This window comes from Borostomias antarcticus, assembly GCF_949987555.1.
Source record: "Borostomias antarcticus genome assembly, chromosome: 9".
Classification (NCBI taxonomy): Eukaryota; Metazoa; Chordata; class Actinopteri; order Stomiiformes; family Stomiidae; genus Borostomias; species Borostomias antarcticus.
In genome coordinates this window covers 12,717,352-12,743,177 of record NC_140242.1, presented here as the reverse complement: position 1 = coordinate 12,743,177, position 25,826 = coordinate 12,717,352, and the positions used below count along the sequence as shown (strand labels likewise).

Here is a 25,826-nt window from a genome sequence, read left to right as displayed (position 1 = left end):
CACATAGCCATTTGCCCTCACGCATCCATACACTTAATTTCACATCCCATTCACACGCACACGCACACACACATACATACCCCCCACCTTAAAGTGGCAGTCTGTCTGTGTTTTTGTGTTTACTTTTTCTCCCGGTGTGGTCACCGCAGTACCTTAGTTATCCCCCTTTTTTGTTCCTTTTGTTTATCATTTATTAAAACCGCCTTCGGGCTATTATAGTTACTCTGGTGTCCGTCTGCTTCTCTGGGTCTGCTGCCCTGGTCCGGTTCTCTGTTCAGGGGTGCCCCCCCCTTCCCGGGGGCATAACAATTGACTTTTGTTACAATAAGAATTGAACAATTATTAGGTTATTGGCAGTTATTACATTAACGGTAGTTATTACATTATTGGCTGCTACGAGAATAAACACCCTTTATGCCCTTTATTTATGTGTGTGTGTGTGTGTGTGTGTGTGTGTGTGTGTGTGTGTGTGTGTGTGTCATTCCTCAACAAGGAGCACCTGCCGTTGTCTGGGTAGCACAGAGACATTCTAAATGCTGTTAAAGGTTACTGGTGGCTGGTGATGTACAGAAGTCTTGGTAAAAAATGTCATTTTTTTTCTTTTTAAACACCTCTGCAAAGAGATACACCACATAGAATGAATGAAACACACACACTCACGCACGCACACACACACACACACACATGCAGACACACACTTGTGACTTACTGAAAAGGTGTGTGAGAATGTGAGTGTTTCTGAGAATGACCTGCATCCTGTTGTGTATATGTGTACTGGGACCATATCTCCTCCTTCAGTGTTTTAAGGAGTGTATTCCTGTAGGTGTTTGTGCCAGTCTGTTTTAGGTGTATATATGTGCGTACGCATGTGTGGGTGTCTTTGTCAAATCAAAGCATGGAAAGCTGCCTGGCTTATGTGTGTGTGTGTGTGTGTGTGCCTGTGTGTGTGTGTGTTCATGTGCATAGGTGCATGTGTGCGTACGTGTGTGTGCGCATGTGTGTGTGCGCGCGTGTGTGTGTGTGTGTGAGTATACTCACAGATATTTGCCGTGCCCTTGGGGATGGGGAGGTAGGACCCAGCGCTCCAGGCGCGGCCCTGGTAGCTCCTCTTGCAGCGGCCGCAGTCCGGCCCCGTGGTGTTGTGCTCACATTCACAGCCAAGCTTCTCATCATCAAACTTACAGCTGTTGGCATGAAGGTTGCACTTGCACCTGCCAAGAACAAAAGATTACAATATATATATAATCATTTCAAAAAGAACACATGCATTTTCAGGGTGAAACGAGTAAGAACACTGAAAGAGAGAGAGGAAATGAGAGGGAGAGAGAGAGAGAGAGGGAGAGAGAGAGAGAGAGAAGGAGGGAGAGAGAGGATGGAGAGAGAGGAAGAGGGAGAGAGAGAGAAGGAGATAGAGAGAGGGAGAGAGATGGAGAGAGAGAGAGAGAGAAAGAGAGAGAGAGAGAGAGAGAGAGAGAGAGAGGATGAACACCGCAGCTGAAGGGTCTAGCGTCCTTGGTGATCGTTCCATTTCAACCCACTCAATACAGAAAGTCCTCTGACACGACACAAGAGGTCCTCTGACTAAGGAAGTTCAACCATGTGACCACCAATGTGACCGGGCTCCTTTCTGTTTCCCGCCTCTTTCTTCTGCGTTGGCAGAAAACGCTTACTTATATAATTGTCTCTCTGGAGGGAACGTAAGTGCAGTCAGGGGTCACTTTTGGTGAAAGGGAGAAGGAAAGAGAGAGAGAGAGAGAGAGAGAGAGAGAGAGAGAGAGAGAAAGAGAGGGAGAGCGAAAGAAAGGGAGAGAGAAAGAGAGGGAGAGAGACAGAGGGAGAGAGAGAAAGAGTGAGAGACAGAGAGAGAAAGAGGGAGAGAAAGAAAAAGAGAGACAGAGAGAACAGATGAAACAAGCAATGTGGAACTGCCGTACAACGAGGCAGAATGAAATGAGATTGAGAAACGAGATGAACCGAGATGAGAAGTGAAATGAGAGACATCGACAGAGGGAGGAGGACTCTAAAAACGTTGTTTGCTATGATACAGCACAACGCTGGTGCGCATAACCCACTGGCCCGCCCCTCGCCCTCACACCCCTCAGGGCTCTCCACTCTCATCTCCTAATCTGCACAGTAACGTGAGAACTCCAGCCTTTTCACAACCGAACCAGGCGTCCTGGTGATTATGTGTATTTCCCTGACTCAACCATTTACAGGGGCAGAAACGTAAGAAGGTTATATCACTATCATAGTCACATGACAGGGAATAGCCTATTAGGCGGGGCGTCTGGGCAACAGTGACCTCCGACAAAAGAAGAGAAAATGATCCGTCTATAAACCCCACTTGGCTTCTTTTCTCTCGTTACAAAGATGTTTTCCCCCGATCATTAACATAATACTCAACTTGACCCAGATGAAACTCATTTCTCTCTCTCTCCCTCTCTCTCTCTCTCTCCCTCTCTCTCTCTCCCTCCCTCTCTCTCTCTCTCCCTCTCTCTCTCCCACTCCATCTCTCCCTCCCTCTATCTTTCCCACTGTCTCTCCCTGTCCCTCTCTCCCTCTCCCACTCTCTCTCCCTCTCTCTCTTTCTCCCTCTCCCTCTCTCTCTCTCTGTCCGTGGTGAGGAGGAGAGGAGGGAGTGTCTCTCTCTCTATGTCTGTGTTGAGGAGGAGAGGAGGGAGTCTCTCTCTCTCTCTGTCTGTGTTGAGGAGGAGAGGAGGGAGTCTCTCTTTCTCTGTCTGTGTTGAGGAGGAGAGGAGGGAGTCTCTCTTTCTCTGTCTGTGTTGAGGAGGAGAGGAGGGAGTCTCTCTTTCACTCTGTGTGATGAGGAGGAGAGGAGGGAGTCTCTCTCTTTCTGTCTGTGTTGAGGAGGAGAGGAGGGAGACGACACAGAGCCCCGCCCCTCTCAGTGGCGCCCACTCCATGTCTCCCGGGTGACAGACCCTAGCGACAGCTGGCCTCCCTGATCGCCACCGCAGACCCCCCCCGCCCCCCCCCCGCCCCCCCCCCCCCCACACACACACACACTTCCTATCCCCTTTCCCGGCTCGCGGCGTAGCTTTAAGACGCTTAGCTTGATCGCCGCCAGACAAATATAACAATCAGAACAACCCACTCCTAATCCAATCATAACAACCCACTCCTAATCCAATCAGAACAACCCACTCCTAAACCAATCAGAACCTTGGATCCCCCATTGTCGGCCTGTCTGGAGGTCTGGCACACCGATTAGAGGAACACACTCGGTTTGAAACCTATTACGGTGTGTGTGTGTGTGTGTGTGTGTGTGTGTGTTTGTGTGTGTGTGCATCACGAGTACAGCTGGGATTGATGCTGGCGTGTGTGACACGCACAAAGCGGCCCGGGATGACAGGCGGCGGCTCGGCAGGTAACACACGCGGAGCGTGAACGATGGGGCGTTATTTTCCTCACGGGCACCCCCACGATTTGCATCTCATTACCCAGAGGGCTGTTGGGCGGCGGGGACGAGGCACTTCAGCTCATTTCTTCACAACCCCTTCCTAGTGTGTTCACCCTTTACACTACCCTAAGCACTTCAGCCGCTTTGCAAAGGCGCTAGACATTCAGATGAGAAAGCTCTTCTCCTCCTCCTCTCCCTCCATCCCTCTCTCCTCTCCCTCCCTCCATCCCTTTCTCCTCTCCATCTCTCTCTCCTCTCCCTCCCTCTCTCCTCTCCTCTCCTCTCCCTCCCTCCATCCCTCTCTCCTCTCCCTCCCTCCATCCCTCTCTCCTCTCCATCTCTCTCTTCCATCTCTCCCTCCATCCCTCTCTCCTCTCCCTTCCTCCATCCCTCTCTCCTCTCCATCTCTCTCTCCTCTCCCTCCCTCCCTCTCTCCTCTCCCTCCCTCCCTCCATCCCTCTCTCCTCTCTCTCCCTCCATCCCTCTCTCCTCTCCATCTCTTCCTCCATCCCTCTCTCCTCTCCCTCCCTCCATCCCTCTCTCCTCCCCCTCCCTCCATCCCTCTCTCCTCTCCCTCCCTCCATCCCTCTCTCCTCTCCATCTCTCTCTTCCATCTCTCCCTCCATCCCTCTCTCCTCTCCCTCCCTCCATCCCTCTCTCCATCTCTCTCCTCTCCCTCCCTCCATCCCTCTCTCCTCTCCATCTCTCTCCTCTCCCTCCCTCATCCCTCTCTCCCCTCCATCTCTCTCTCCTCTCCCTCCCTCCATCCCTCTCTCCTCTCCCTCCCTCCATCCCTCTCTCCTCTCCATCTCTCTCCTCTCCCTCCCTCCATCCCTCTCTCCTCTCCATCTCTCTCTTCCATCTCTCCCTTCCATCTCTCCCTCAATCCCTCTCTCCTCTCCCTCCCTCCATCCCTCTCTCCTCTCCATCTCTCTCTTCCATCTCTCCCTCCATCCCTCTCTCCTCTCCCTCCCTCCATCCCTCTCTCCTCTCCATATCTCTCTTCCATCTCTCCCTCCATCCCTCTCTCCTCTCCCTCCCTCCATCCCTCTCTCCTCTCCATCTCTCTCTTCCATCTCTCCCTCCATCCCTCTCTCCACACCGCATCTCTTCGTGGTTTAACCTTCAGCATCCCTAGGCACCGCCCACCTTTTAATCATCAGCCAGAAGTAGTGGCGGCCACGGCTGTCTTAATGACGGGAGGAGCCAGCCATCGGGCCCTCTGGGGTATTTAGCCCACGGCGATGTGCGTTGCGTGTGTGTGTGTGTGTGTGTGCGCATGTGAAAATCAGAATCCGGTCCTGATGTTGTCGAGGGAGCACCCCACCCCCCACACCCCGAACCACAGTGCTGCTGTTGCGGCAGCTTAAAGCTGCGACGTTGTAAACGTCGTACTTCATCAGATTGTTAATGGCACAGCTTCACCCCAGGGTCTAACTCCCTCCCCGAGTCTGTCTCCTGTTAATGCAGCCGCTGGTACTTTACTCCCAACGCCGCAATTGTGTGTCTGTCTGCGCCGTTGGAACGCCAGTCAAGTCCATCGACTGGGTCTCCTACTCCTGACTTTCGCTCAATCTCTCTGTCTCCCTCCCTCTCTCTCCCTCTCTCTCTTTCTCCATCTCTCTCCCCCTCTCTCTCTCTCTCCCTCTCTCTCCCTCTCTCTCTTTCTCCATCTCTCTCCCCCTCTCTCTCTCTCTCCCTCTCTCTCCTCTCTCCTTCTCTCTCTCTCTCTCCCTCTCTCTCTCTCCCCCCCTCTCTCTTCATCTCCCTCTCTCTCCCTCTATTTACCATTTCTCCAACTGTACCTCTGTCTCTCCAGAAAAATAAAAATTCAAGGTGGTTGTTAGACGTTCTGTTTTTGCATGGCGAACATTCAAAGGTATATTGCTCAAGGCACTATTGAGAATGCCAACTACAGTCATGCTACTGTATGCATTCATACAATTACCCATTGCTCAGGCACGTGGTATTTTTATTTTTATTTTTTAAATCAATGCTCAATGCTCCTCCACCCCCACCCCCTTCCTGATTCTCTAAGACTGCGATCCGCAATTTGTCATGTGGCAGAAAGTTGAAAGTTTTCCTTGAAATGGTAGGAGAGAGAATCCATTGTTACCGACTTATTTATTTCTCTTTTTTTTGGAGACGGACGTAAGGAGCGCAGCCTGCTTGCTCCAAACTGGCCTGAAGCTCTGTGTCTGTGACCTGTGACCTCCATTGTAATGGAATCCTGATTGACAATGAGGGGGGGGGGGGGTGGCAGAATATCATGCTTTCCCCCACCAATGCTATTACTGAAGACAAAAACAAGACTACAGAAAGCAGGGTTTCCAGGGAAATAACCCTCCATATCATTCCATCTGTTATCTCTTGGAAGACGAGGGTTATCTCATTACGCTGTAACAAGTCACCCTCCCCTCGACACATACAGAGCCCTCTCTCTTTGTGGCTTCGGAGCCGACGGCGTCTGCCTCTAATTAATCATAATCACCCACAAAGGAAGCCTGGACGCGCTCCCTGCTAACACGGCCAATCCCAACGAATCCAACAGACCCAACGCAGCACTGTCCCTTAAGTGGGTTAACGAGGCGAGGCGGCTGAATACAGTCTGATGTGCAGGTGTTGCTGTAATCAAGCAAATTGGGTCAAATGCTCCGTAAATAAACTCTTGCCCATGTCTGTTCTGTACACACGACACATCCTGTCCAGGAGCTGAAAGGAGGGGGAACACGAGGGCAGGCGTGGGCTCATGCAAGTCAGAACTGAACAGTGCTGGGAGTAACTGATTACAAAGTAACAGATTACTGTAATCAGATTACTGTAATCAGTAATTTGTAATGTAAAGGATTACATTTGAATTTTCAGTAATCAGATTACAGTTACTGACCTAATCAAAGTGGGATTACTTTGAGTTACTTATGCCCGTGGCTGCTCCCTTTCATTGTTGTTCATTGGTTGATATGTGCCTGCGGTCTCTGCAGTCGTGGCTGAACTGACTGTTGATGTCATCAGGGTCAAGATGTGCCAAGAGTGCTGGTATAAAATCAGATTTTCTAGTGTCTATTATGATGTAAGATGCAAAACTGATCCTAGATCAGCACTTCTATGATTCGGGTAAGGAATGATCTGGTTTTAGAAAGTAACTCAAAAATAAAGTAATTAGTTATCCGATTACCTTTCAGAGAGAGTAATCAGTAATTTAATTCAGTAACTTAATTTGATTAATTTTATTAAGTAGCACTGAACTGAAACACAACCATGTCAACGAGGCCTTGAGATCATCATGGACAACTATGCAGTTAGCCTTTACCGAGCAACACATATTCACGGCAGTTTGGAATACGAAGATAGCACCCCCACCCCCCACCCCCTCGACCCCGAGGCTGTGTGGCGTTGTTGACCCCCCCCTCCTTCCGCCATCCCCACATGTTGGCTCTCCTCCTGGCGTTAATGACCAGGGGATCTCCCTCTTCGCTAGCTGGTTAGCCGCTAATTGCTTGCCGAAATGCCTTCCCTCTGGGCAGAAGCAGTGCAGTCTGGGAAAAGGAGAAGCAGGCGCTTGCTCTCCAGAGACGGCCCTTAGGAACCCCTTCCTCCTGATATTAGCCCTCCGAACAGGCACACACACACACGCACACGCGTGCACACACACACACACACACACACACATGCACACACACACGCACACGCACACGCACACGCACACACACACACACACACAACACACACAATCTTCCAAGTGCAAAAGTGCAGAGTCTGACAGGGAGAGGAGTCAGGTTCTGGGGCATTCTGAACTTCTTCTGTGCCTCAGGGGAATCACCTTAGCAACAGTTCACCACTACCAGACCTCAGCAGCACTAGATCGTGTGGGATTCCATCGACAGACAGACAGACAGAGAGGCAGGCAGACAGGCAGACAGACAGACAGGTCTGGATACAACCTGACAATCTACAGTAGCTACACAGCTACACTATCCCCCTTAAAAAACAAGAACCATGCTCCTCATGTTATTAACTCCAAATTGAAGAATGTCCAGTATCCGTGTACCTGGACCTATGGTGGTATTATGGGGCGCCTGTATTTTATAACAACAGCTTGACAACTTTCACACATTGCGATTGTGAGGCGGCGTAAGGGCCAGAGCTACAGATAGAAGGCTACACACAGCCTGCCCGGCTCATAGAGAATATTACATTTGCTCCATTAGTAATGTGATATGCTTAAGTAGCCAATTAAGTCCTGAAGTGGAAACACAAGAGATTGACCCCGGAGCTGAACTATGGCTCTCAGTCCCAGATGTGTTTAACAAATGCGCTGGTGTAAATTCAAGTGGTCCGCTGTCTCCTCTAAGAGGCTAAAACTATTGTGACGGACTTCATTTCGCTCTGCGTTGTGTTTTCTGTGCCATTCGTTCGTTTGACCCATGTAAAGGGATTGTCCAGGGCAGAACGCAAACCTGCAACGTTGTGCTCGCAAGTCGGATGTGCTAACAACTATGCCAAGAGAGATATCCCCATCGTTAGCACATCCTTTACACTAGGGGGGTGAGTTTCACTACTTGAACGAACCTCCTCGTTACACTATGAACACTGAGCAATCGTCACGGTCACGGCTCTTCTCTGTCCTGGACCCGCAGTGGTGGAATGAACTGCCCACTGACGTCAGGACAGCAGAGTCACTGCCCATCTTTCGCCGCAGGCTCAAAACTCACCTCTTCAAGAAGTACTACCACGATCCTCCCTCTAGCACCTATTGTATTTTTAGTTTGCTCTTTACTCTTTACTTTACTCTTGCACTTTGCCTTCAGCACTAGATTATGCTTAGTTACTTGTTAAGAAAGGAGATAAACGTGAGTTCTGGTGAGTAATAGTACACTGACTTCCTACGTTAAATGCATTGGAAATCACTTTAGATAAAAGTGTCTGCTAAATGACTGTAATGCAATGTAAAAATGTAATGTTCCTAAAAAAGTACAATAGTGTATGCTTGCACAGCAGTGCACCGTTTTTTCCGCTACTGTAGCTGTCTCGTCTACAGTACCCCCCCCCCCCCCCAACTCTATTCCAAATGCTATCAGATCCGCGGTGGCATTACTTATGTATGGGGTTGGACACGCAATCCAAGCAGGAGTCAATCAAGACGTCTTTACTCCCTGTGACATGCCAACCCAGCTCGATACCATCGACATGGTGGCCGCACGGCGCGGCTGCTCTCTCTGCTGCGGAGTATTGGATTTGGGGTTGGTGACAGAGGAGTCACCAGAGAGGTGAGAGCGTCGATCGCTGGGGACGGTATGATGGAATTTCAAGAGGGGGGGGATCTGCCATCGAGGACTTGACATAAGTGATCCTGTCATTTCATAAGCAGCGTCAATGACAGGCCTCTTTAAAGAGCAGAGCCCAAAGAGAGAAGGACATTGATTCGTTTGGGTCCAGGTCCAGCAGCTTGGCCGGGGATTGATGCACTTGACCTCTGTGTGCGTGTGTGTGTGTGTGTGTGTGTGTGTGTGTGTGTGTGTGTGTGTGTGTGTGTGTGAGCTTGTGTATCTGTGTGTATATGCGTGTGTGTGTGTGTGTGTGTGTGTGTGTGTGTATAACCGCACCATCTAACCTTTGACCCCTAACCCTGGCTGAAGTGCTTACGACTGCTCTTTACGTGCGATATCTTTCAACGCCGCCGTTAAAACTTATTGACGTTTCCCACTGCTGCAGTATCAATGAACCATAAGAACTTTGACCATGTACTGTGGTCGTTGTCGTTGCTATTCGTAGTTAATGTCTGGAGCGCTGTCTTTAATGCACCTCTGGCCTAATCCCCCAAAGAGCTCATTGTCCGTAGGTAAGCACAGCTGACATGAAGCTGAGGTAATTAAAGTGAAAGAGTGTGGTATCTCTGAGGTAGCAGAAGGGACCAACTATTAGCGACCCCCCCCCCCCAACCCATCCCAGAAAGCCAGGGTGAGGGTCATTAATGACTCTGGTGATCATGATGCTCACTGGAGTGGGGAAACTGAGTCCTCTGATTGGCCAGGGGGCAGCGTTGCCATTGAATAAATGTGAGGGTGCCCTCCTTATGACAAGATTAATGAGACTGGCACAAGAGGTACACACACACACACACACACACACACACACACACCAAGAAACACTATGAGGAGTGTATGTGTGTGTGTGTGTGTGTGTGTGTGTGTGTGTAAGATATTATTTAGTTTTACATGCATAGATACAGTAGATAAGATAATATTGTTTGCTTAAAAATCAAATAAAGTTGACATCTATTTAAAGCTGATTTGTCTAGATAGATAGATAGATAGATAGATAGATAGATAGATACTGTAGATAGATCGATAGATAGATAGATAGATAGATAGATGACATACTGTAACACTCACAAACACACAGAAACACTCAGGCACTGTTATAGTCTGATAGCCACTGGTATAAAGGAGCGCCTGAACCATTCTGTATTGAACCTGGGTGGGATGAGCCTGTGGCTGAAGGCTGAAGGCTGAAGGCTGCCAAGAGGCCTTCAGACACAGCAAGCTCGTTTGGGAGCATGTTCAATAGAACCTCCTTTCTGTTCAGTTGTTATTCTCCACTCCTTTTGTTGGTCCCAGACCTATTGTATGTCTCGGTTCCGCTCGAAGGCTGGAGCGCCGTTGAATGGCTTTACATAACAACATTTGTACTCATCAGCCGAAATGTGCAGAAATGCGCTATACAACTAAAGTTTGATTTGATTTATTGCAGGTGTAATCCAATTAAAAGTCCCTTCCAGTTGTCTAATATTCTATATGTATTATCTAATATCTGACATCAGGAAGGGACTTTTAATTGGATCACACCTGCAGTATCCTTGTGTACCCACTACCCACGGCACAAAATGACGACCATTACCTGTTACCTCTGTTACCATTTCCCTCATTCTCTGACACCTTTGCCGTTCACTTCCTCTGTCCAGCCCAAAGGGAGGTACCGCACCAGGGCTCGGTGGAGACGGCGGCGCGCGCTTCTTTCTTTCTCTTAGGTCCGAGGGGAGAGACCTCCGCTCCTGTTAGAGCCTCGTCATCGCGGCGCCGCGCCCCCGACGAGGAGCCCGGCGGCCGAGTCTCTCCGGGCTTCGCCGATCAAAGGTTGCGTCCGTCGGTCTGGGCCTCTGGGACGGCCGGGCGTGGCGGTCACCACTCCGTCCGCGGTGAGGACACAGGGCGCCATTCATAGCCTCTCTGTCCCACATGCGGCAAGAGGCAGCGATAACACACGCCTTTGCAGAAGCGCGTAGCGTGTCAGATAGGTGCTACTGCGTGTAGGGGCGCGCTGCAACACCTACCGACCCGGGTAAACAAATCGAATAGCAACGCACCTATTGTATTGCTATTGCTATTGTTGGGTGAAAAGCGTCCGCTAAATTGACTGTGATGTCATGTGATGTAGTGCGTGCGGTGCGGGACATGTTCAAAACGTCTGCGGGTGTAATATTTATGCCGCGCACGCACACACACACACACACACGCACACGCACGCACACACACACACACAGGGGTGTGTGTATACCCCCGGATCAGCCACTAATCAGCGATGGGGTGACGGAGTGTGGGAGTGAAGGAGAGGTCAGTGAGGAGATAACTCATGTGGCGCTGACAGCCAGGGACTATTACGAGACAGCCCGGCAGGAACTTGGGGAAGACAGCACTGCTACATGTCTAAAAGGCCTCGCCCATTAATTAAATGGGCCACCACATGAATGTTGAATGCGGGCCTGTCGACAGAGAAGAATGGGGAAATGCTTTAGATATGGCCGGCCTCCGCTTCCAGTACCCCCAAGGAGCACAATGGAGGAAATTGACTATTTTAATGTGAGGATGAAAGAGTATTATAAGAAATCAGATGAGAAAACGGCTACGCGCTCGGAGATTATTTTATTCGAGGGACTAGTCAAGTCGGCTAAGCAGTGTTTAATCATCGTTAAACAACGTCTGAAGCAGACAGACAGTGCGATGGCGACGGCTTCATGTCTGACGGTCTCTCAGTGTGAGAGAGCTTTTCTAGGGAACCTTTCCTGTTGAGCGGAGTTGGGGGGGACAGGCCTGGGGAGCGGAGTTGGGGGGGGGCAGGCCTGGGGAGCGGAGTTGGGGGGGGACAGGCCTGGGGAGCGGAGTTGGGGAGGAACAGGCCTGGGGAGCGGAGTTGGGGGGGGGACAGGCCTGGGGAGCGGAGTTGGGGGGGAACAGGCCTGGGGAGCTGGACGGCCCTGGGTAATGCAGAGCTGTGCAGACGTGAGCGTTACTGGAGCTTCAGCTCCTTCGTTACAAACACACTCTCTCTCTCTCTCTCTCTCTCTCTCTCTCACACACACACACACGCACACACAAACAGACAGACACACGGACACACACACACACACATCTTGTTTTGGCTGTGTTCATGAGACAACATATGGTGCAACCTATGCGTATTTAGCCGTGCATCATGGGATGACTTGTCATTCGAGGCACATCACCAGAGCCTTCGGCCGCTCGCGAGCACCAAGCCAGAGACATAGAAATTCAATTACACTGTCTGTGAGAGCTGCTCATTTCACTATGGCCTACCCAATGGAGCAGGAATCAATGAGAGACAATCACAATTGTATTAGCAGCTCTGCAAATGCTCAAATGAGGCCCGCTCGCAGTATTTGCAATTGGTCTCGTTAAAAGTACAATAGAATTTAATTTCTCTGTATTGTTTAGAAAATGCAGGAAAGAGTGACTGAGCAACCCAGATCCATCCGGGCGAGTCTATCAATCTTTATGTGAGGAGAGTCATTGGTAGGTTGAATAGGGTTGTAAAGTATAGGCTCCTAGAGAGAGTGAGCTGGACAATGCCTACAGTGCCAGTCGACCTCCGTCAGAGCTTCTCGCCTGACATGTCCAACTCCAGGAAGACAATTCTTCAGTTCCTCATGCTGCTGGAGGCCCCGTCTCGCTCATCCAAACGCAGTGTCCAGTATGTACAGTATGTTTGCTGTTCACCGCTAGCACCTACATCAGGGAAAACAACCATTGTGGAGATACTCTTCGTCTGAATGGTTTACACTGGAAACCTCTAAGATTCAAGCCTGACAACTGAACTTGAAAAATACTAATCTTTACATATATTCTGTATTCATGACGGCTTGAACCGTATCCCTGCCGTCTTCTTTTCAGTCAGAGCTATACAATGAGGATGAGTCATGTGTCTGGGCTCCAACGCTTCACAATACTGCCAGGAGACTCACTCCGCTGGCTCGACAAAGACCATTCATCCTCTCTCAACAGGGGCCATGGACGCATGTCTATTCATTGTCACATTTTAGAGATTCTCTCACTGTACACGCGGCTTTCACTGCGGCTCGGGTGATATGTCATATTACTTGTGAAGTGATTTGAAGCTGCCTGCCTTTCTGCTCTCCCGCGCGCGTCCACGCCTGCTCACAGCCAGCGCTGTCGTCCAGTGTTTGTCGGGGATGTGAAATATTTGAGATGACTGACACGAAACCACAACGTCACACACCTCCGGCTCTGCGCGGCTGGCTCGCATTCTTCCCCTCTAACGTTTATTCTACCCTCTCCTCATTTGGTATGTTGTCAATAATCTCTCTTTGAGAGTCCCTTTTCAAACAGCCATCCGGGGAGAAAGAATGGTAATTTATGAGCCAGACCACCCAGATTAATAGCCTGCGACTCGCAGATATTCACAGGATTTACTGTACAGACGCCATCAGTCCATTAACAGTGTTTTATATACAAGGAGCACACCCAAAAAACAGACTGACGGAACTTATAACTGAAAACAAAAAAGAAAGTTGCACACTCATTTGTCTCCTCTCTGCTGTTTATTGTCACCAACGTTTCGGCATTTGCCTTCTTTAGATGAATTCACCCTGAAGAAGGCAAATGCCGAAAGGTTGGTGACCTTTCGACCGAGTTTGCAAATCTAATTTTGTTCCTTTCCAAATCTTGAGGATAATTTAGCTTCAGTTCACATTTTAAATAAAAATCAACAATTCCATAATTGAAATCAGGCAACTTATTTAAAATAATTTAGCATGAGACTCATATGAAGATAAAAAAAAAATGTAATGTGATCCCACTTATCTCAACTAATTGTATAATTGTGTAATACTTCAACCCTATGACATAACGATTTAACTCCAACAGGCATTTATGTATCCCTGAAAAAGAGGCTAAGAGCTAAGCCCAATTCTCTCTCCTGGTGTAACAGGCTTATCCTCTGTGCAGAAAGTCTTCCCCGAGAGCGATATAGTTTAAGTTACTTTACTTTTCTTATTAGATACATACTACATACTGTATGTTGAATAGCTGTTGTGGTTCAGCAATGTACTGTATACACAGAAGTGATCACCTTCAAGTGCTTAACAGTGTAAAAGTGACTGTTCTGGTTTAACTTAGCAGAAAGGACACCTGGTTCTCCCTGGGCGACACCTCCGTTTGATATGAGCTGTGTTTCTCACTAAAGTCTATTTATTCTTAGTTGACAATATAATATGTGGATAGATATATTTAGGGAGACTTCGTGTCGGGTTTATTTTTTCAGCTGAAATGTCTCATCAATAATATAGCAGAACGCAGGGTAAAGATTAAACATAACACAGAGCCGGCTAAATGAGAGCTAATTAACCAGCTGAACCGGGAGATGATTGGCACGGAACATGTCGGCATGCGACAAGCGTCTGCTCCCACGTTTCGGAATAGGCGCAGCGGGCCCCTCCCCTTCCCTGTGAGGGCCAGATAGCGGACACACGCAGGCATGCGACGCCCGCCCCGGGTTTGCTGCCAGCCATGTGCGGGCGTGTGGGAACTAGCAGCTGGGGCCTCTAGATATGGCCAATACAGCTCTGGTGCTGCCAACGCTGTGGACCTCCCATCACCCCATCACCCCCCCACCATTCTGTCCTTCCCTATCGCTCCCTCGTTCCTGTTTTACCTTCACGGTTCACAGGTGTGTTGCTCGGGGAGATTTCTGAACAGGGGAATATCCAATTAGTGGGACAGGCATGTTGGGATGATATTGGCCGTGGCTTCTTAAGGCTGCTCACCCAGATACGCGGACCATCTCTATTGGGGTATTGAAATCCAATGTTGCCGAGGGGTAAATGTCAGGGAATGGTACAGCCTGAGGAAGCGCGCAGGTGTTGCTATTTGTAAACCGTTAGAAGACGAATGCTCCATTATTGTGTGGAAAGAGAGAGAGAGAGAGGGAGAGAGAGAGAGAGAGGGAGAGCAAGAGAGAGAGAGGGAGAGAGAGGGAGCAAGAGAGGGGGAGAGAGAGAGAGAGGGACGGAGAGATAGAGGGAAAGAGAGTGAGAGAGAGGGAGAAAGGGATAGAGAGTGGGAGAAAGAGAGAGGAAGAGAGAGGTAGGGAGAGAGGGAGAGGAAGAGACAGATGGATAGAGAGTGAGAGAAGGAGAGAGAGAGGGAGGGAGAGAGGAAGAGGAAGAGAGAGAGGTAGAGGGATAGAGAGTGAGAGAGATGGAGAGAGAGAAAGGGATAGAGAGAGGGAGAAAGAGAGAGAGGTAGAGGATAAAGAGGGAGAGAGAGGGAGAGAAAGAGAAAGGGATAGAGAGGGAGAAAGAGAGAGGGAGGGAGAGAGAGAGGGAAAAAGAGAGAGAGGGAGAGAGAGGTAGAGGGATAGAGTTAGAGAGAGTGAGAGAGAGAGAGGGAGGGAGAGAAAGAGATAGAGAGAGGGAGAAAGAGAGAGAGGTAGAGGGATAGAGGGTGAGAGAGAGTGAGAGAGAGAGAGAGAGGGAGGGAGAGAGAGAAAGGGATAGAGAGAGGGAGAAAGAGAGAGAGGTAGAGGGATAGAGAGAGTGAGAGAGAGAGGGAGAGAGAGGGGGACAGAAGGAGGGAGGTGTTGGGAGATTCTAATGTGTTGATAGAGTAGATGGTGCTCAGTAGGAGATTCTAATGTGTTGATAGAGTAGATGGTGCTCAGTAGGAGATTCTAATGTGTTGATAGAGTAGATGGTGCTCAGTAGGAGATTCTAATGTGTTGATAGAGTAGATGGTACTCAGTAGGAGATTCTAATGTGTTGATATAGTAGATGGTACTCAGTAGGAGATTCTAATGTGTTGATAGAGTAGATGGTACTCAGTAGGAGATTCTAATGTGTTGATAGAGTAGATGGTACTCAGTAGGAGATTCTAATGTGTTGATAGAGTAGATGGTACTCAGTAGGAGATTCTAATGTGTTGATTGAGTAGATGGTACTCAGTAGGAGATTCTAATGTGTTGATAGAGTAGATGGTACTCAGTAGGAGATTCTAATGTGTTGATAGAGTAGATGGTACTCAGTAGGAGATTCTAATGTGTTGATAGAGTAGATGGTACTCAGTAGGAGATTCTAATGTGTTGATAGAGTAGATGGTACTCAGTAGGAGATTCTAATGTGTTGATAGAGTAGATGGTACTCAGTAGGAGATTCTAATGTGTTGATAGAGTAGATGGTACTCAGTAGGAGATTCTAATGTGTTGATAGAGTAGATGGTACTCAGTAGGAGATTCTAATGTGTTGATAGAGTAGATGGTACTCAGTAGGAGATTCTAATGTGTTGATAGAGTAGATGGTACTCAGTAGGAGATTCTAATGTGTTGATAGAGTAGATGGTACTCAGTAGGAGATTCTAATGTGTTGATAGAGTAGATGGTACTCAGTAGGAGATTCTAATGTGTTGATAGAGTAGATGGTACTCAGTAGGAGATTCTAATGTGTTGATAGAGTAGATGGTACTCAGTAGGAGATTCTAATGTGTTGATAGAGTAGATGGTACTCAGTAGGAGATTCTAATGTGTTGATAGAGTAGATGGTACTCAGTAGGAGATTCTAATGTGTTGATAGAGTAGATGGTACTCAGTAGGAGATTCTAATGTGTTGATATAGTAGATGGTACTCAGTAGGAGATTCTAATGTGTTGATAGAGTAGATGGTACTCAGTAGGAGATTCTAATGTGTTGATAGAGTAGATGGTACTCAGTAGGAGATTCTAATGTGTTGATAGAGTAGATGGTACTCAGTAGGAGATTCTAATGTGTTGATAGAGTAGATGGTACTCAGTAGGAGCTGTGGAGAGTCAGAGGGGGAGAGAGAGAAGGCGATGGAGGCGGTGGGACGGTTTGTGGAGACCGGCAGCAAGCATCCGTCCTTGTAGGACGGCGCCGTCTAACAGGGCTGAAGACTCACAGAACCAATTCAGGCAGGAAGCCATGTTCTCAGTCTCCTGCCTCCATCGCTGCTGATTGTCACTTCAGACTGGGCTAAAAACAGATGTGAGAGGAAAGGAAGCAACTGAGAGTGGGTAGAGAACCTGTAAAGAGACTTTTGAATATGCATGATCTTCTCAGGAAACATCTGCTTCACTTCACATTATGTGTGCTGTGCTGTACAGATAGATAGATATAGAGATGTAGATAGATATAGATCGATTTAGATAGATATAAATAGATGTAGATAGATATAGATCAGCGGTTCTCAAACTGTGGTCCGTGGACCACTGGTGGTCCGCGAGGGTAGGCTACTGCAGGTGGTCCGTGGAAAAAAGCTAAATAAAATCCACTTTTTATTATCAAGGATTTTCGCGGACCGCCTCATATATTCAAACCGTAAAAATAAGTACATATATAAACGTAGTGTTAAAACTTTTATATTTTTCATAGTTAACTATGGACAATCAAAAGTAAATTGTAGCCTACTCATCACTGCATATCATCACCATATATTTACCCGTGTGTGTGTGCGCGCGCGATCCATGTTTGTGGTTTCAACAAGTGAAGAGAGTCGGTTGGCCCTTGTGCGTGACGTCAGTTTTAACCGACTCTCCCGATGCACTTGTTGAAACCACAAACATGGATCGGTGGCCAGCATCAGGTTCTCTGAAGAGAAAAGAGATAATGAAGATAATGAGAGTGAGTCGGAGGCATCTACAAGCCAGATTCCGCAGAAAACAACAGAGAAAAGGAAAATTAAGAGAAAATACAGTGAGTACTTAGAACTGGAATTTACGTACACAGGCACTGAATATGAGCTTGCACCAGTATGCGTTGTGTACGTAAATCCCAGTTCTTAGTACTTATAAAAAATATCGGCGGTTTAACACTACGTTTATATATGTACTTATTTTTACAGTTTGCATATGAGGTGGTCCGCGAAAATCCTTTATAATAAATAGTGGTCCGCATAAACAAAAGGTTTGAGAACCCCTGATATAGATAGATGTAGATAGATGTAGATAGATATAGATCAATGTAGATAGATGTAGATAGATATAGATAGATGTAGATAGATATAGATAGATGTAGATAGATATAGAGGTAGATAGATGTAGATAGATATAGATCAATGTAGATAGATGTAGATAGATGAAGATAGATATAGATAGATGTAGATCAATGTAGATAGATAAATATAGATAGATGTAGATACATGTAGATAGATAGGCTATATATAGTTATAGATGTAGATAGATGAAGATAGATGTAGATAGATATAGATAGATGTAGATAGATATAGATGTAGATAGATTAAGATAGATGTAGATAGATATAGATAGATGCAGATAGATATAGATGTAGATAGATGAAGATAGATGTAGATAGATATAGATAGATGTAGATAGGTACTTTATTCCTCCCTAAGGGGAGACTCTCGACTGATCTGTACAGTACATACACCTGTTTTGTTCTAATACTCTGTAGTCTAAACCAAACACGCACACGTGTTCTAGCGTCGTTACGGCCGTAACAGATTTGTCTGTTACGTCAAGAATAAGATGTTTCAACAACAACAACAAAATCCTCAGTTCAAAAGCTGAAAACGGAGTTCCAATGCGCAGGACATGGCGAGGGGGAGGCGCCAGGGTGACATCAGAGTGACCCCACGCTCAAAGTGGGGGGGAGGGGGTGATCAGTGAAGCCGGCCCGGCTGAAGTCGGAGAGGGGAGCCAAGGTCGACACGGGGGGCCGACGGCGGATCTCGGACGCAGACGGAAGGGGGGGAGGGGGGAGGACTCAGCTGCGGCGGTGAGATTTGTGGGCTCACGAGGCCGGAGGAATCGACCGGTTATGCGCTATCAATCACAGAGGAGGAGATATTAACCCGCCATGCCGGGGCCCGGTATCCCAGCAAGTCTGCTTCCCTTAAATACACAAACCTGAACCCCCCCAGACACACACATAACCATACAACCACACTCACACACATAACCATACAACCACACACACACAACCACACACACACATAACTACACACACACAACCACACAACCATCCTAGCACACACACAGCCACACACAACCGCGCACACGCACCACCACACACACATAAACACACACACACACACACACACACACAAATATAGCCCCACACACACACACACAAACACACACAACCGCACACACACACACACGCACACAACCACACACACGTAGACATGCACACACACATGCACACACACCCAAACACAACCACACACACACACACATACACACACACACACACACACACACACACACACACGCATACATACAAAAAAGTAGCCTTTGAAGTCATCTGAGCTTGAACCTTGTTGTGTGTGAGTAGACTGGTGATGTGCCAGGTAGATTTAGAGAAGAGAGGAAGTGATGTCATTCAGTTCCCCCCACCTCGCCAGTACTTCTTTTCTCATCCCTTTTCAGTCCCACAAATGGTGGGATAGCGTTACGTCCGCGCCATGCGAGTACCGCCTGGGTTAAGTGTGTATTTGTACATATTCAATTGTTCCCTTAGGCAAGCTGACATATGGAAATAAGTGTTTGTGGATAACAAGATGACGGCTTGATGAATGAGATGCCAGAATCAATTGGGTGTGTGATTTCACATCATCCGGAGGCTGGGAGGGGGGTAGCTTCCCTTACCCCCCATGCCTCTTAATGAGCCACCGCCACCAGACACATCAGGATGCAACGTCGCCGCCCTAATTGTCAGTGCTAAGCAGAGGTCATTTAGAAATGTGATCACGACGCTACACTCTCCAACCTCACTGTTCCATGGACACACAAACCATAATTAATCAATTCTTTCAACCCCACAGGGGAATATCCCAGCTGTTTAGATTTGCCCCCGGCTGGTCCGACGTGGACTGGGCGTTACGTTACATGTCCAGCCACTGATAACTCAGTCAACAGGGGCTTGATGATGAAGCGTGATGGTTGATGTAAACAGCTGATGCTGAAAGGCTGAATTGCAGAGCGCAGCCCAAGATAAAGAGATGCTTATGGAGAGAAAGAGAGAGACAAAGAGGGGGGGTTAGAAAATGAGAGAGAGAGAGAGAGAGACAGAGAGAAAGAGGGAGAGACTGAGAGAGAGAGAGAAAGAGAGAGAGAAAGAGACTGATATAGAGTGAGAGAGAGACAGAAAGAGAGAAAGAGGGAGAGACAGAGAGAGAGAGAGAAAGAGAGACTGATACAGAGTGAGAGAGAGAGACAGAAAGAGAGAGAGATAGAGAGAGAAAGAGAGAGACTGAGTAGGGGAAGACTTGTAGAATGACTTATTCAAGGAAGGAGGTAGGCAGAGAGAAACATGAAATTAGCACAAATGGATTATCTGTCCACGATGGGCAGACCTGTAATAGCGAGCCAAGCACTGAGGGGGGGGGGGGGGGGGGGGGGGAGAGAGAGAGAGAGAGAGAGGAAACAAATTGACTTCTCAATCTCTGCTTTTCCTAAGAAAGTGCATTGAGTCATCCCTCACCAAAGTGCTGATCTTGGGGTGAAGCCGCTGTATTCAAAGCAAATCGATACCAAAGGATATGGTAATAGCACAATGATTAGCCTGAATTACAGCAATCTGCACTGATATCATGTCTGAAATTCTAATATCCCGTTGCATTGTTGAATGTTTTGACACATTGCTCACACTCCAGCTAAAGGCATTTAACTTTGTTAGGCTATAGATTAATTATTCAGAAGTAATTATTCATCATCAGTACACTAATGGTAATCATCCATAACTATCCCTGGGTGAAAGTAAAGCTTTAAAGGAAATATAAGATAAGATAAGATAATTCTTTATTAGTCCCACAAGGAAAATTGCAATGGTACAGCAGCACAGTGGATTCAGTTAAAAAAGCATAAACAAAAATCCTCTCTGTTAAAGCTTTATATTGGCAACAATTGACTCACACTGAACTGAGAATGACTGTGTAAGGTGCATAGAAGTTATAGGTGCTAAGAGTTTGTTTTTTTTATGTTAAAAAGAAACAACTTTCTAATAATAATTTACTTAATTGTATCAGATGACTGTCAGACTGTGAATCAAAGGTGGAAGGTTTGACGTCTCTCTACTCCGTCTACCAGGCATCCAGCCTAGCAAGCTGTGACTCAGCTGTCCGTCTCTCTGAGTGAGCAATGTGCTGTTTAAGAGATACCGGGGTTAAGAAAGCGATAGGGCCACAGGGCGCTGAGACTTTTGGCACACATCTCTTAATGCAAACCACCAAATTCCTGGCCAAGGGAATAGCATCGTTCCAGTAATCAATTCTACTGCTGAAGTGAATTACCTGTCTCCCCCTGCAGTCAGAATGGGTCTGAGCCCTCCAGCTTGCTGCTGACCTTCTCAATACTCCCCTGCAGTACAAGTCTGCTTGGGAAATTGAATTGCGACTCCCGAGGGTTCTATGGCAAATTGGGGAAACAAACTCCACCCTCCCCCATATATCTCATCTCTTTTTTTCTTCTTTTTTTTAAGGGAATAGTTTGGGCAGAGGAAAAGAGGGGAAAAAAAACAAGCTCAGACTCAACGAGCTCAGACTGAGCATGAGATGTGGCGAACGTTCGGCATCGCAGCCCTAAAGCCATGACAGGGGCATCTGACACATTTGCCTGCAAGCGTGAAGCCCGCCGAGAGCAGTCATTAAAGGGTGGATTGTGTGGATTGAGGCGGGCTGTTTCGGGCGGGGAACGGGGCTCAGTCAGGCCTGCCAGAGGGATGAGTTGGTGCTGTTTCTCTATGTATAATTCAGGTCAGGAACTGGGGGCCAACAGAGGCAGTCTCTGCAAGGCAGAGAGAGAGAGAGAGAGAAAGAGAGAGAGAGAGAGAGACAGAGAGAGACAGAGACAGAGAGAGAGAGAGATCTTTCAGGAGCCTCAATCCTCCCCAGCTTTAATTACACTCTATTGATCTCATCGCAGGAGGGAGGGGTGGAGGACAGGGGAGGAGAGAGAGAGGCAGAGAGGGAGAGAATGACAGAGAAGGGGGGATGGCAGAGAGAGACAGACAGGCACACAGAGAGAGAGAGAGAGAGAGAGAGGGAGAGAGAGAGAGAGATAGAGTATGCCCACTGTTCTCAGTGTGTTTGTATGATTTACGTTTTTATCCGTCTCCTTTCATGTAAAGCACTATGTGCTACATTTATTTGTATAATTGGGATATAAAGAAGATGGAATTGACATTGACATTGACAAAAGTACAGCGAGGTAGTAAAGTTTTTGAAGGAAGAGAGCAAGAAAAATATCTAATATTCCGGAGTCAGGCAGAATGTAATCAGAAGATGTCCTGCCGCCTCTCTCCTCCTCTCACCACTGCTGATACAGGACAGCACTGAGGGTGACAAATTCATTTCAGCCAATCGCCCGGGAGCGCATTATTCACATTAGCTATCCACTCCACGCTTGATTTTGATTCCTAATGTAGTGTATCGATCGTTTTTACCCCTGACGCCTTTGGTGGCGTTGTCGTTCATAGTTAACTTAAAGGGCATATTACTTTCTATGACTTTGTAGCCTCTAAGCACATGCAATTATGTATCTTGTTTATAATAAACAAAAACAAAAATGTGTGGTCTCTAACCACTGAATTTTGTAGGTAAAGACGGCAGCATTTTTGAAAGACTCCATGCTTTGCACGACAGGTGACCATTCCTCTGAGGCTTGGCATCTGATTGGCTAACATGAGCAAGCGAGAGAAATTCAGGGGAAGATGGAGTCCTTGTGAAAGCCGTGTCGTGCACAGGTAGAAACCCTAGCCCTCAGGAAAACCCAAGGTGTGATTTTTTTTTTTTTTTTTTTATTGAGGTGGGTGATCAGAAAAGGGCTGGACCACGCCATCGACAGATTCAACTGTGGTTCCTGAGTTGATACATGCGTTCGCCCCAAGTGAATGCACAGGCATCCACTTCCCGGTTGAACCGTATATAACTGTACCCTAGCATAGGGTCACCAGCTCTGTGGCCTTGTGGTTAGAGTGTCCTGAGATTGGGAGGTTGGGGGTTCAATCCCTGGCCGAGTCATACCAAAGACTATAAAAAATGGTATATGGTACAAAAACATGTCACTCAGCATACAACAGGGGGAAGTCCCTGTGACATAGCGTCATGTCCAGGGGGTGTACTTGGGACATCAAGCTGCCTCACGCTAAGAAATCAGGAGATAGGGCCACTATGGGCCACTAGGATCGAGGACCATTGGTTCTCAAGGCTACTGAAAGGACACTTACTACACTTACTGAGGACACTTACTATCCTTACTAGCGTAGGATCAGCGTTTCCGCTGGTAAGGTTTTGCTGTGGTGCACCGCCACGACAAGATCCTTGCCGCCACACCAAACATTTGATACAAAAAACAATAATACAAACTAGAAAGTACATTTCCTGGAGAAAATGTGAGGTGGGCTAGCTGCTGCAGCTGTATGTAACAGCTACTGCTAGAAATACTACGGACCAGGCAATCTCCATGCACCCACCGGCGAAGACCGTGCGTCTCTAGCCCACTCAGGGGCTGAGTTGTGGGGTCTGTGGCGTGGACAGTGGCATGGTGGTGAGACTCCGCCCCCTCAGGTCAGATCTGGTCGAGGACAGTGTACCCCTCTCCGGGCCACATACCCGCCCGCACTGGTGAAGACCATGTGTCTCTAGCCCAATCAGGGGCTGAGTTGTGGGGCCCGTGGCGTGGTGGTGAGACTCCGCCCCCTCAGGTCAGAGCTGGTCGAGGACAGTGTACCCCTCTCCGGGCCACCTATCCGCCCGCACCGGTGAAGACCATGTGTCTCTAGCCCACTCGGGCTGAGTTGTGGGGCCGTGGCGTGGATAGTGGCGTGGGGGTGAGACTCCGCCCCCTCAGGTCAGAGCCAGTCAGGGACAGTGTAGCCCTCTCCGGGCCACCTACCTGACTCAACCGGTGCAGACCGTGTGTCTCTAGCCCACTCAGGGGCTGAGTTGTGGGGCCCGTGGCGTGGATAGTGGCGTGCTGGTTAGGCCCCGCCCCCTTGGGTCACAGCTAGTCGCGGACAGTACAGTGACCTCTGGGCAATTTCAATGCATCCACCAATGAAGACTGTGTCTCTAGCCCACTCAAGAGTTGAGTTGTGGGGCCCGTGGCGTGGATAGTGGCGTGGTGATGAGACTCCACCCCCTCAGGTCAGAGCCAGTCGGGGACAGTGTACCCCTCTCCGGGCCACCTACCTGACTCCACCATGAAGACCTCCGGGCAGTCTCCTTGCACCCACTGGTGAAGACTGTGTGTCTCTAGCTCAATCAGGGGCTGAGTTGTGGGGACTGTGGCGTGGTGGCGAGACCACCACGCCACCACGAAGAGAAAGAAAGAAAGAAAGAAAGAAAGAAAGAAAGAAACAAGGAAGGATGGAAGTAAGGAAGAAAGGATGGAAGGAAGGAAGGAAGGAAGGAAGGAAGGAAGGATGGAAGGAAGGAAGGATGGATGGAAGGATGGAAGGAAGGATGGAAGGAAGCAAGGATGGAAGGAAGCATGCAAGGAAGGAAGGAAGGATGGATGAAAGAAAGATACAAAGTAAGAAAGATGGATGGATGGATGGATGGATGAAAGAAAGAAAGATGGATGGATGGATGGATGAAAGAAAGAAAGAAGGATGGATGAAAGAAAGAAAGAAAGAAAGAAAGAAAGAAAGAAAGAAAGAAAGAAAGAAAGAAAGAAAGAAAGAAAGAAAGAAAGAAAGAAAGAAAGAAGGATGGATGGATGGATGGATGGATGAAAGAAAGAAAGAAAGAAAGATAGAAAGAAGGATGGATGGATGGATGGATGAAAGAAAAAGAAGGAAGGATGGAAGGAAGGAAGGATGGAAGGAAGGAAGGATGGAAGGAAGGAAGGAAGGAAGGAAGGAAAGAAAGGAAGGAAGGAAGGAAGGATGGATGGAAGGAAGGAAGGATGGAAGGAAGGAAAGAAGGAAGGATGGAAGGATGGATGGAAAGGAAGGAAGGAAGGAAGGAAGGAAGGAAGGAAGGAAGGAAGGAAGGAAGGAAGGAAGGAAGGAAGGAAGGAAGGGAAGAAAGGATGGATGGAGGGAAGGAAGGAAGGATGGAAGGAAGGAAGTGAATGAATGAATATGAATGCTACCACAATAGTCATAAAGGGTGCCTGTACAGAGAGCATGCACGTGTCCCCAAATTCAAATCCCAACTGACACTGTGAGCATCCTCTCATTCACTTCAATGGAAAGGCATGTTGGCTTCAGACAGCTCTCTCTCAAAAAGTATAAAGGTCACAGCCTAGATATTGACACCGTAGGAATCCTGAGAAAATGCTGAACATTTTAGGATATGATATGTCCGTGTAGCTTAAAAACTGTAGGCATGGCGACGAGTTAGAAAAAGGGTAAAAATGCAAAATTAGCAGCTCAAAAGGTAGAGTGTGTGGGCCCATACGTTTCAATGGAGAGCGCAGTTGCCGAACAAATCGTCATACAGCGAAAACTATAAGTCACACGGCTTAGATACTTACATTGTACGAATCAGCACAGTTATGGGAACGTTTCGATATATAATATGTGTATGAGCTGTTAAAACTGTAGGCATAGCGACAAGTTAGAAAAAGAGTAAAAATGCAAAATTAGCAGCTCAAAAGCTAGAGTGCGTTGCCATACGTTTCAATGAGGAGCGCAGTTGCCGAACAAATCGTCATACAGCGAAAACTATAAGTCACACTGCTTAGATACTTACATTGTACGAATCAGCACAGTTGTGTGAATGTTTTGATGTATAATATGTGTGTGAGCTTTCAAAACTGTAGGAGTGCCAGCAGTTTACAAAATGTGTGAATATTTTCAAAGCAACTGCTGCCACCACTCTAAAAACATAAAGTTTCTGAACATTCCAAAAGCATTTCAAGCAGTTTCAATAGGACAAAAAAATGTTTTAAAAGTTAAATTTCTTAAAAACTATAAAAAATATCAAAAATCTGAATGGATCCGTTCAAGAGCTGAACGTCATGAACATTTTAAAGTTTGAATGAGGTTTCTAGCACAAAGTATGAAGAACTAGTAGAGGTTCAAAAAAGCGGGGAGAATAATAATAACTAGAAAGTACATTTCCTGGAGAAAATGTGAGGTGGGCTAGCTGCTGCAGTTGTATGTAACAGCTACTGCTAGA

General features: G+C 47.5%; 1 protein-coding gene across 1 annotated transcript in view; it reads right to left on the bottom strand.

The window, feature by feature from the left end:
* ntng1a (netrin g1a) overlaps window positions 1-25,826 on the bottom strand; it is a gene marked incomplete at both ends in the record, with an annotated part of 115,607 nt that overhangs the window by 35,233 nt on the left and 54,548 nt on the right. Inside the window, one exon of the mRNA XM_084442846.1 lies at window positions 1,039-1,211. Within this exon, the coding sequence (XP_084298972.1) occupies window positions 1,039-1,211 (173 nt within the window). The remainder of the gene's footprint in view (window positions 1-1,038; window positions 1,212-25,826) is intronic.